This window comes from Littorina saxatilis, linkage group LG7 (genome assembly GCF_037325665.1).
Source record: "Littorina saxatilis isolate snail1 linkage group LG7, US_GU_Lsax_2.0, whole genome shotgun sequence".
NCBI classification, from domain to species: Eukaryota; Metazoa; Mollusca; class Gastropoda; order Littorinimorpha; family Littorinidae; genus Littorina; species Littorina saxatilis.
The window spans coordinates 25,648,950-25,661,449 of NC_090251.1; the positions used below are offsets into that span (position 1 = coordinate 25,648,950).

Consider the following 12,500-nt stretch of genomic DNA (forward strand, 5'->3'; position numbering starts at 1 on the left):
CATTTATTTATCACTTACATTTTTCTTTCTTTCTCTCTTTCTTTTTCTTTCTTTCTTTCTTCCTTTCTTTCTTTCTCTCTTTCTTTCTTTTTTCCCTTCTTTTTCTTCTTTCTTTCTTTCTTTCTTTCTTTCTTTCTTTCTTTAATTATTTACATTTTATTGAAGCTGTGTGACACCTGGGAATATTGTTTAAATGTTACATTCAAACTGTAAGTCACACGCATGCATCGTTTAAGCAATTAGATTAGAATCTCTTGAACAACTGCAAACATCTTTTTCATATTTCATTCGAGCTGTCAAAAACCTACAAACATGGTGTTAACATTTCATTCAAGCTGTAAACATAAATCGTGTAAACAACGTATTTATGTTGTAAATGCATTGTATTGACTTCCATTTGTATTATAAAATACCTTCACAAGCATCAAGTCATCAATTAACAAACTCAATTAAGGGATACACACCTTAGAGTATCGTTTAAATGTATTCATTTATAAACTGCCAATACACCCGCACAATCACGACGTCTTAACATTGGCTGAATACTGACATTTTTGTATGATCAAAGGGTTTGAGATGGTAAGACCTTCATCGCCATGTCGCCTTTCTTTCAGTCCCCAAATCTATAAGGCCAAAAAAAAAATAGGTCTGTTTACGGTAACCCGACCGACCCTAGTTTTTACGCGCGACCCTAGACTTTTTTTTGGCATTTGGAAAAAATAAATAATAAATAAATCTTGTTTTTTTGGCAAAATAACGTAAAAATATGTTTTTTTGGAAAAAAAAAAAAAAAAAAAAAAAAATCCCGACCTACCGACCCTATTTTTTTGGCCTATGTTACCGTAAAGAGACTTTTTTTTTTTGGCCTAACCAACAAACAAAAAACTCACCTTATCCCAACCTTTAACTATACATTATATATCAAATTAAAAGACCAAAGAAAAAAAAATGGTTCTGCTTTCGTCATAATCACATTGACTGTACCCCTTTGTCGTTTTGTATGTGTCTTGATTTTTCTGCTTTCGTAATGATTATATTATCAATCTTTTCTAAAAATGTAACATCATCCCGAGATCAAAACAAGCAAGGATACCATAACGGTCGGTACCATTGAAAGAGAGAGTAGCCCCGATACCAGAGAGCAACGAATGCAACCATACTTACTTCAAACTTCTTCTTCAGGAAAGCTGTTCCCATGCAGACAAATTTGATAATGGTCTGAAAAAAAGGAGGGAAAAAAGGAGAAAAAATAAGATTATATGATGAGAAAATGCCTCTAGCGCTAGAAAGCATGCACTACATTAAATTCACGCGTGCACACGGCACAAATCACGCAGATACATACACGCGCGCACTCCAAAACAACTAACTTCAGGAGAGAAAACAATTGTTACAAACACAAAAACACAAAGGATATGTTAATGTCAAACAAAATGTTCGTTTAAATCCAGCCCATCAATCAGAACAAGAAAAGAAGGAAAAGAGAGTTTTCTAAAAATAAAAGACATAATGATAAAAGGTTAAATCCAGTATCCGACCATAGATGAGTGGCTGCACGTCTTGCCATGATAAATGTTCTACTGTAAATCAGAATGCAGAAATTGTGTTTCCGACTCGAGCAATGAATGACAGCTCTTTTATTTTATTTTTGTCACATCTTATTGTGGTTCTGTGTGCCAGTCTCTTTTGCACCACAGAAAAGGGCTTCACTTTTGGACAGAAAATCGAACTCGCTATCTGGCTATGTTCCACGGCGGTGGACAGCCTATAACCAATGTCATTACAGAAAGGATTTGTCGGATGTGTGTGTGTGAGTGTGTCGTAGGATTGGGAACGAGATGGAGGCAAAGGGTGGGTGGCATACACACACACGCATACACGCATGCGCTCTATGAAGGGAGACAAAGAAGACCCATGAAGGCGGACATTCTAATCATCCTTTTCTTATAACTCCCTCACCACTCATTTCACATCAACGGTCGTATCGATCAACGCCTCATCCTGTCTTAAAGATATCTGCATTTAATTTCCCTGTAAACCGTGGTTAAATCATCAAAGATCCGGCCTGGCTTAAACCTTGAATGAGAACATCAAAAAATACTGGGGCACATACCACAAGTCACCCCCCTGATGACCGCTTGCTGCGATGATTTGAATTCTTTTTATGAAATAATTTCTTCTTCTCTTTTTGGTTTGGTTTTCCCCTCGATAAGATTACTTTGATGACGTCATATCACCTCCATAAAAAAAACATTGAGGCCACACTGTGGTGACCGCATTTTTCAACGTCCTAAACAATATTGATGTATTGTAAAACCTAGCTGATAGTGTGTTAACATGATAAATCGAGGCCGTCTTGTCCTTAAACGAGCTAGTTTTGACTGATTCTGGCCTTGGGTATCACGTGACAGTCTTCGTTCCTCACACAGATATTACCAGTCTATTTATATAATAATAATAATAATAATGCAAACTTTTATAGCGCTATTCTAGAAAAATGTCTACTCTTAGCGCTTTACAATACATACATCGACCAAGCATACTATACACGCACAGGCAAAGAAACCGACCAAACATAACCAACAAACTATACATGCACAGGCAAAGAAAGCGACCAAACATACAATACACGCACAGGCAAGATAACGACCAAACATAAACAAACATACTATGACCAAACATAACCAACATACTATACGCGCGCAGGCAAAGAGAACAATCAGCACATGTAATAATTACTGACAACTAATAATGCAGGCATACAATGACAGTCCAATACACAGCCTAAGCACAAGAACCACAGTAGGCTTCTATATAAAAACGTGTCAACGGTACTATTTACACACACTCACACAGTGCTGACACAAAGCGCAGAAAATATATATACACGTTATTTTAGGCGCTAGGTAGGGGGTGAGGTGGGGCGGGATGGGGTGGGTGGGGAGATGCTGGGGGGGAAATCACTTGCGCTGAAAGAGGTGTGTTTTGAGATTTGTCTTGAATGTAGTGAGAGAATCTGTGTGTCTGAGAGGCAGTGGTAATCTATTCCAGGTCACAGGGGCTTGATAGGCGAAGGATATCCCTGGTTCCTCCCTAAGTAGGCGTGGGCTGAAGAATGGTAACGCCAAATAGGTGTTAATTCGCACAATTTATCTCAAACACGGCCGAAATTGGTAGTTCAGATTACATCTGGATGCATGCTTCTATTGAATCAATGGAAATAGCTGTAAATGTGCTCATTATTCTAGAATGTTTTAATTGTTACGCCGGTATTTACTGACTGGTCCAGCTTTAGCGAAAGACTGCAACCCATTCCTTGTTAAAACTAAACCCCTGAATTCCTACGCGCTAATCAAAATTCACAACACGTGCGCGGTCACCTGGTGCTCTGAATTCCCAGTATACGAATGCAAGTTGTTTAGTGTTGTCGCTGCTTCTTCAGACAGGAAGGAAGACAATTCCATTACAGGCGCAGTATTTACGGCGCAGGAGGGTATTGGGGAGGGAGGGGGGGAGAGAGAGAGAGAGAGAGAGAGAGAGAGAGAGAGAGAGAGAGAGAGAGAGAGAGAGAGAGAGAGAGAGAGAGAGAGAGAGAGAGAGAGAGAGAGACAGACAGACAGACAGAGACAGAGACAGAGACAGAGACAGAGAGTTTGTTTGTTTGTTTGTTTGCTTAACGCCCAGCCGACAACGAAGGGCCATATCAGGGCGGTGCTGCTTTGACATATAACGTGCGCCACACACAAGACAGAAGTCGCAGCACAGGCTTCATGTCTCACCCAGTCACATTATTCTGACACCGGACCAACCAGTCCTAGCACTAACCCCATAATGCCAGACGCCAGGCGGAGCAGCCACTAGATTGCCAATTGTAAAGTCTTAGGTATGACCCGGCCGGGGTTCGAACCCACGACCTCCCGATCACGGGGCGGACGCCTTACCACTAGGCCAACCGTGCCGGTGGCTATTCTGTTGTCACGTGGGTTTAAAACGCCTGTGATGAAAAATGTGCAGCCACCTGGTATTCCTGACCACCACCCCCCCCTCCCCCTCTCCTTTTTTAAAACACCCCCCCGCCCCCATCTAAAACTTCTTCCTTTTTAAGACCATACTTCTTCATATTGTCTGTTTAAAGCCTCTGTAAACTTTTTTTTAAGAACCCACTTTTTTCTCAGATTTGTTGGAGGTCTTAACAGGAAGGTTCCTCTGTACAAGATGGTCTATGGTATTTTATAAGATGGTCCTCGCTCAAGGAAGATGTTTGTGAAGTGGTTTTTTATTACCACTAGGCCAACCGTGTCGGTAGAGAGAGAGAGAGAGAGAGAGAGAGAGAGAGAGAGAGAGAGAGAGACAGAGACAGAGACGGAGACAGAGACAGAGAGACAGAGAGACAGAGAGAGACAGAGAGACAGAGAGACAGAGAGAGACAGAGAGACAGAGACAGAGAGAGACAGAGACAGAGAGAGACAGAGACAGAGAGAGAGAGACAGACAGAGAGAGAGAGACAGAGAGTGGGGGGGAGAGAGTAAAAGGGAGATGGAGCGAGAGGGAGGAAGAGGGAGGGAGAGTGAAAAAGAATCACATTTCAAAACAACCATTAACAAATTACAATGGCAACGTTTACAGGCAGGCAGGGTGTGCCGAAGAAAAGGTTCCATTTTTAAGTCACATTTTAATGGACAATAAAGTGTTGTTATTGTTATTGTTATTGTTAAAAATAAAATCCCAATCTGCAGAAGAAGCAACGATAACTAGGCCGGCACGGTTGGCCTAGTGGTAAGGCGTCCGCCCCGTGATCGGGAGGTCGTGGGTTCGAACCCCGGCCGGGTCATACCTAAGACTTTAAAATTGGCAATCTAGTGGCTGCTCCGCCGGGCGTCTGGCATTATGGGGTTAGTGCTAGGACTGGTTGGTCCGGTGTCAGAATAATGTGACTGGGTGAGACATGAAGCCTGTGCTGCGACTTCTGTCTTGTGTGTGGCGCACGTTATATGTCAAAGCAGCACCGCCCTGATATGGCCCTTCGTTGTCGGCTGGGCGTTAAGCAAACAAACAAACAAACAAACAAACAAACAAACAAACAGACAAACAAACAAACAAACAAACAAACAAATGATATCTAGGCTGTTGAGTTTTGGTATATGTTCATGTCCAAGTGCACAGATGTTTTAATATCCAAAGTAAATGCATGGTGTCTTAGGTATGGTATCAAAAAAGCAAGAATGATAGGTCATTGGAACGTTTCGTTATTAACAAACCTAAACGTTACATTTACACTACGTCGACCCAGCGGTCGTGTAAGCAGACAGACACACACTTATGATACAAATAACAAACTTATCGCAAAGTTGTCGACGAAACTCGCTTCAAGATGCCGTGACTGGGGCAATCAATTGTGACCCTCCACCACGGAATGAGTCGCATGTCACTTTTGCATGATTTTCATATTTTTACATTTACCTAAAGAGTTTTTTTTATGCTCTATCCAGTGATGAAACCCGTTTTAGAAAAGAGCGAAAACTGTTTTGAGTTATAAGCCTGTGACTAAGGTGACCCTCACACTGTTACCAGACACTCCCTGGACTTATAATTATCAAGCCTAGCGCAGAAGCGCGCGAGGTGACATGCGACTCATTTCGTGATGGAGGGTCACAATTTTGGAACGTTTAGCAGTCTATCTGGTTTTAGATTTTTAACAAGTACGGTTTCTTTTAATAAGACTGCTAATAAATGCAAACATGGTTTCAAGATAAAGGAGAGGTCGAAAACCAGGAACAATAGAGAGTGCTACGGTCACTAGGGGAGTAAAGGTATATTTATAGTCCCTGTTGACAAGGAAGGAACGGAGTTAGTGAAGGATATTTTGCGCTAGAGGGCGCTACCTTGTTTGTTCTATCCGGTCGAGGGATAATGATGGTGCTCTTTGGAGTGCCATACATTTTTACCCCAACGTTTATGCTGAGTCGGGTGTTTGTATATTTAAGTGTTGTTCTAGTGCTTCAGTGCAAAATTGCCACGTCGAATTTCTCTTGATTCTATTTTTATTTTATAAACGAAAGAAACAGTGACAAACTCTTCATCTGGTCTCACTGCTGAATAATACCAGAATATTTGTTTCTGAAGCAGAACTTTTTCTGTCTGACACTCTAGCAGACAGACAGACAGACACACGCACACACACACACACACACACACACACACACACACACACACACACACACACACACACACACACACACACACACACACACACTGACACACTCACACAACGCCGATAGCGACGGCTGGTTTTGAAGCCAGCGACACTACCGACTGAGATATTTCCCGGCGCAAGCACCACAGGGCCAAAATATCAAGGAATAGGTCACATAACAGAAATACTGGAAGGCTCCCATAGACGCTCTACCTCCAGGGACCATGGTAACAAACATTTCAGTGGGGACCTGCCCTTTTCAAATTTAGTGCGTCGTGGGACATGAAGCCTGTGCTGCGACTTCTGTCTTGTGTGTGGCGCACGTTATATGTCTAGTACTTTTTCCCTGGCTTCTAGTGCTAAAATATATAGTTTGGGGAGCCCTGCTAATATATGGAACATCATGCTGATTCATCACCAGTAGCTGGCTGGAACAGTCATCGGGGGTGGGGGGGGGGGGGGAGAGGGTATGGGCAGAAGAGGCAGAAACCCTTCTCCAAGCTGTCCTGTTCAGGGCCGTCGACAGAAGGTAAGGGAAGATCATCTGTGTCCATTCCTTAACGTTGTCGGACCAGCTCTGCGCAGAGAGGATGGTTCCTGTCTCACAGAGTAATCCCTATTAGAGACTAGCTTAGATTATTTGCTATCAAACTCTTCCGTTGTCTCCCACTTATATGGATATACAAGACCACTAAGATACATAGTATACATCACAGGCACTCGACACGAGGTGGGCGGGGCTTATGTCTTCGATGTCACTTGGTTAGGGTGATGGACGCGGTCGTCTCTACTACAGTTATTGTAGTAGTCTTGAGAGCGCACAGGCCCCGCCCACTCTGATATCGGGGCTCGTGACGAGTGCCTGTGGTTGTCATGTACAACACCAAAACCGAGGAAACCATCACTTACCTCAATGACCATGACGGACAGGATGACAAGACTAGCGATGTGCAGGGCTGTGGAAGCCTTGTGGATCTTGTCGTACTCCGTCTCGTAGTGGTAGTGTTTCGTCTCGTTCAGCTTGATGTGGTCCGGAACGTACTCCGCCACCAGGAAGAAGCTCTCCTTCACGTTGTTCACCTCCAGCACGAACACGTCTGCCGGGTTGAACTGCGCATACGCCGTGACCCCGGAAGTGGAGCCATTGTTGTAGGCCTGGCGTGTCGTGCGTGCTGGACTGTTGGCAGAAGCCCCGGATGCTGCAGCAGCGTCCCCGCCCTGCTGGGATCCGTAGTTGGCGGCTTTCCCTCGTTCGCTGTACTCCCCTGCTACCGCGCTTGGAACGGTGTCGCTACTCTGGGTCTGGTTGCACATGCAGAAACAAATGCACTTGTAAGAAATATCTGCCTTGGATAACCAGCTGGCAAGGCCTTACTACTTTAGTGCGTGTTTGTTCCTTCATTCAAAGTAACGGATATTAGGAGTTATTATCAATATGCTGATTGCTGGCAAATGATAACAGACATATCGAGGAAAAGGATATCAACATGAGCCGGCACGTGAATGTTGATATCCTGTATTAGTCCTGATTGGTCACATTTCCATATGGTACACTAAAATGGTGATGAAGGTCGCTTACATCCTAAAACCTAGAAAAAAAAGCGAGGTATATTAATGAATTAAATGTTGAATACAATATGTATTTTATTGAACGCGCCTTGCATAAACCATTCAGTTATCTTGTCTGGAGACTTGAGTAGGACCGCCAGAAGGACATGCAGCCATAATTGTAGAAGCAATGTCTTTATTGGATCTGTCTTTCTTTCTCAAACAAACAGTATCACATTTCAAACTCGCATTACAAACTGAACAAAATCTGTCACATCACCCTTTACCCGAGTCGGAAAGCTGCATGGACACGAAGATATAACTGCAGAAGCAATAATGTCTTTCTCGGACCTGACGACGAGCGAGTCAAGTTTCAAACACGTACCACAAACTGACCAAAATCTGTCACATCACCCCTCACCTGCGGAGGACAGCTGCATGGACATGCAGCGAAACCTGCAGAAGCGATATACGAGTATATTATGACGACCAGCGAGTTCTTGTTCTCGCTTATTTTCTTTCTCTCATCTCAAAGCACACTACCACGTTTCTAATCCGTGTCAAAAACTGAACAAAAGCTACTACATCACCCCTCACTTGCGTTGGACAGCTGCAAGGATATGCAGTGGTAACTGCCGACGCAATGTCTTTGTCGGACCTGCGAGCCCTTGTCTCCCTTTTTTTCTCAAACAAGCAGTATCACATTTCAAACACGTATGACAAACTGACCAAAATCTGTCACATCACCCTCACCTGCGGAGGACAGCTGCAAGGACATGCAGCTAAAACTGCAGAAGCGATGTCCTTGTCTGACCTGACGACCAGCGAGTCCTTGATTCTGTTGACGACGTCCTCCACGCTTCTGGAGTCAGTCCACGTGGCGAACTCCGCGGGGTACTTCTCTATCAGGAAGGTCACGAACCGGTTCAGTTCCTTCTCCTCGTTCTCGAAGCGAACTGCACAAGCACATACGTGTCTACAGTTATCGACAAGCGCTTAGAACTGTACCCACGGAATACGCGCTATATAAGCTTCATATTGATTGATTGATTGATTGATTGATTGAGTTATCGCATTTGAATGGTTGTTTTTAAGTTATTGCCCTTCCAATGTGTTGAATCGTACACACCGACACACCGGTCACCGTGTTATCAATGAACAACTGTGAAGGATTCATGGTTCTGTTTCTGCTTTTGTAACGCTAAAAAACTGTGGTTTCGGCTCCTTCTCTTCGTCTTCCTCTTCTTCTGCGTACATGGGCTGAAACTCCCACGTTCACTCATGGTTTTTTTTGTACGTGTATGGCCGTTTTTACCTCGCCATTCAGGCAGCCATACGCCGCTTTCGGGGGAACTGTTATTAGCGGAAATGTGAAGGAGAAATGATTGTGCTTCTCGAAGGCCTAGCAAGACTTTGTTGGGGTTAATTTTTTTTTAAATGTTGTTTTTACTTTGTTTTGCCCTCCTCAGTTCCCATCTAACACATACACCACCACAGATCCGACCAGCCCACTGTTAGCGACAAGGGCACCCTTCCACTTGGTAATATACCAACACTCTAAAGCCTAGCTGCACCCTGTGAAGAGTTAAACAAATATTTTACAGACTGAAGAAGGTGTTTTCAGTTGCAAACCATATCCAACAACAAATTCATTCTCTGCACCAACAGTAGCCAGGCCGTCGAATTTTGTGTATGCTTACAAGTGGAATGTATGCATGTGTCCAAGTGGAATGCATGTGTTAAAGTAGGGTGTGCTCTGATCCCCGGCAACATTTCCGGACGCAAAGGTCTTTCGTGATTAACATGTACACAAACAAGTTGACAAGCAAGACGCAAACTCGTGATTAACATGAACACAAACAAGTTGACAAGCAAGACGCGAACTCGTGATTAACATGAACACAAACAAGTTGACAGGCAAGACGCAAACTTGTGATTAACATGTACACAAACAAGTTGACAAGCAAGACGCAAACTCGTGACTAACATGTACACAAACAAGTTGACAAGCAAGACGCAAATTCGTGATTAACACGAAGAAAAAGCTGTAAAACAAGACGCAAACAATCACTTAGGACAACAATTATCCAAAAAAAGAATCACGAAAAATAAACAGACAAACATTCTCGCAAGGAAAAAGAAGAAGCAGAGACACTTACACTTGATGCCCTGCAGGTCCACCATTAACTCTGCCAGTACGCATGCGCACTCGATGACGACCAAGGTGCAGATGGTGATGAGGACAGGGCGACTGCTGATCACCTTCAGCGTGCGTCTTCTGCACCTGCACATTATCATCATCATCATCATCATCATCATCATCATCATCATCATCATCATCATCATCATCCACTGACTTGATTAAAAACAAAACAATATAAAGACAGTGATTTGAGAAGATTGACATGTGTTCCCTCAGAATGCCATATATCCTTGAATAATGAAGACAAGGAAAATTAACAAGATATTGTTGAATGAACACTAGCATCTTTTTCACAAAGTTTGTTATCAGCATCAAAACTACAGGCAAGAAACAAGAAACTCAAGGCTTTATGATAGAATAATTGTACACCGCTGCAGATAAACCCACAAGCAAAAATGCAACAAGAATAGGACATCACCGTTTCTGCAACAAAAGATCGACTCTCCGAATAGACGCTGTCACTTTTAAGTGCATTAAATAACAGTGGACGTTTCAAAATCGCCATTATAAAGTAGAAAACCCAACTCGCTCACTTGTTCAGTTGTTGTTTTTGTGGAGGAATGAGTTCATACGATCAGAATAAACTTTCCGTACCAGGAAATCATTCACAAAGTGGGAACACTACTTTTGGAAGCCTTGACTTCACAGAATCGAAGGCGTACACACAAAAAGATAGCGTGTACAGGTGGAACTAGGTTTGATGCGTTTTTTTAAGGCCGTCCATAGGCACTGAGAAAGAAAGAGAAAGAGAGAGAGAGAGCGAGAGAGAGAGAGAGAGAGAGGGAGAGAGAGAGAGAGGGGAGAGAGAGAGAGAGCAAGAGAGAGAGAGAGAGAGAGAAAGAGAGAGAGGGAGACAGAGATGGAGAGAGGGGGAGGGAGGCAGAGAGAGAGAAAGAGAGAGTGAGAGAAAGAGAGAGAAAGAGAGAGAGACAGACAGACAGACACACAGACACGTAGACATACAGACAGACGGACAGACATACAGACAGTCGGACAGACAAACATACGGACAGACAGACAGACAGAATGAGAGGGCGACAATGACACAAAAGACAACAAGTCGGGTAAGGCGAAATTACGACATTTAGTCAAGCTGTGGAACTCAGAGAATGAAACTGAACGTAGTCCGCCGCTAGTGCAAAAGGCAGTGAAAGTGACGAGCCTGTTTGGCGCGGTAGCGGTTGCGCTGTGCTTCACAGCACGCTTTACTGTACCTCTCTTCGTTTTAACTTTCTGAGCGTGTTTTTAATCCAAACATATCAGAGCTTGTTTTTAATCTGAATATAACATATTTGGTTTAAACAAAACTTTATTCAATTTTAATCATGACAAGAACAATGCATGGATGAAATCTTACATACTCAAGCATATAATGCTTATTTTAAGCAATCATAGTAATTACAAAACAAAGGTTAGCATGATGGCGGAATAAGTACATTAGCTCATTCCAGGAAACGAAGAACAAAACAAAAGACAAAACAGATACACAAACAAGCAGAAAATGGGAAGGGGTTGGTGATACATGAGGTGGGGAAAGGGCAGCTAGCTAGTAGCTAGCTTAAGGGGAAAAGAAGAAGAAGAAGAAGACTTGGAGCGCCAATATTTGAGGGGATTTTTCAATTGTAATAAGTGCACATAAGACACTCGCACAAAGTTAATGCGTATTGTGATCAGAGGAAAAGTCACTACATTGCGCATAAATCGAGACATAATTGATAAGTCGGAAAACAACAAAAGAACATGAGAGAGGTTATGGGAAAAAATTTGTCAGGCAGCATGTGGCATGACAGTGTCTAATAAATGTAATGAGTGAAGTATAGAGGCTCATTTACGGAACCTGCCCGTCTGTCTAATATAGTCCTGTACAGTTATGAATATGGTCTGGTTGACATTTCGTGAATATTGCGGGATGCCTTTCAATAATATTTCGATATACTTATAATCATTTGTCAAATTATCAATGGACAATAATCTTATATCTCTATACAGGGGACAAAACATATTTATATGTTTTTGGAATCAGAACATGATGAAAAATAAAATAAAAGTAATTTTGGATCGTTTTATAAAAAAATAATTTTAATTACAATTTTTAGATTTTTAATGACCAAAGTCATAAATTAAATTGTAAGCCTCCATGCTGAAATGCAATACCGAAGTCCGGCCTTTGTCGAAGATTGCTTGGCCAAAATTTCAATCAATTTGATTGAAAATTGAGGGTGTGACAGTGCCGCCTCAACTTTTACAAAAAGCCGGATATGACGTCATAAAAGACATTTATCAAAAAAATGAAAAATATGTCTGGGGATATCATACCCAGGAACTCTCATGTAAAATTTCATAAAGATCGGTCCAGTAGTTTACTCTGAATCGCTCTACACACACACACGCACAGACAGACAGGCACACACGCACACACACACATACACCACGACCCTCGTCTCGATTCCCCCTCTATGTTAAAACATTTAGTCAAAACTTGACTAAATGTAAAAAGAGACTTAGAAGGACTGAGCGACGAATAAAAAGGGGACACAGGAAAAGGAAATGACGTAA

At 42.5% G+C, this 12,500-nt stretch overlaps 1 protein-coding gene across 1 annotated transcript in view; it reads right to left on the reverse strand.

Annotated features, from left to right (window-relative positions):
* Positions 1-12,500, reverse strand: part of LOC138970162 (uncharacterized) — a 56,077-nt gene that overhangs the window by 12,295 nt on the left and 31,282 nt on the right. Inside the window, exons 3-6 of the mRNA XM_070342651.1 lie at positions 9,901-10,025; positions 8,495-8,697; positions 7,103-7,495; positions 1,165-1,218 (exon numbers count right to left, since the gene is read on the reverse strand). Of these exons, the coding sequence (XP_070198752.1) occupies positions 1,165-1,218; positions 7,103-7,495; positions 8,495-8,697; positions 9,901-10,025 (775 nt within the window). The remainder of the gene's footprint in view (positions 1-1,164; positions 1,219-7,102; positions 7,496-8,494; positions 8,698-9,900; positions 10,026-12,500) is intronic.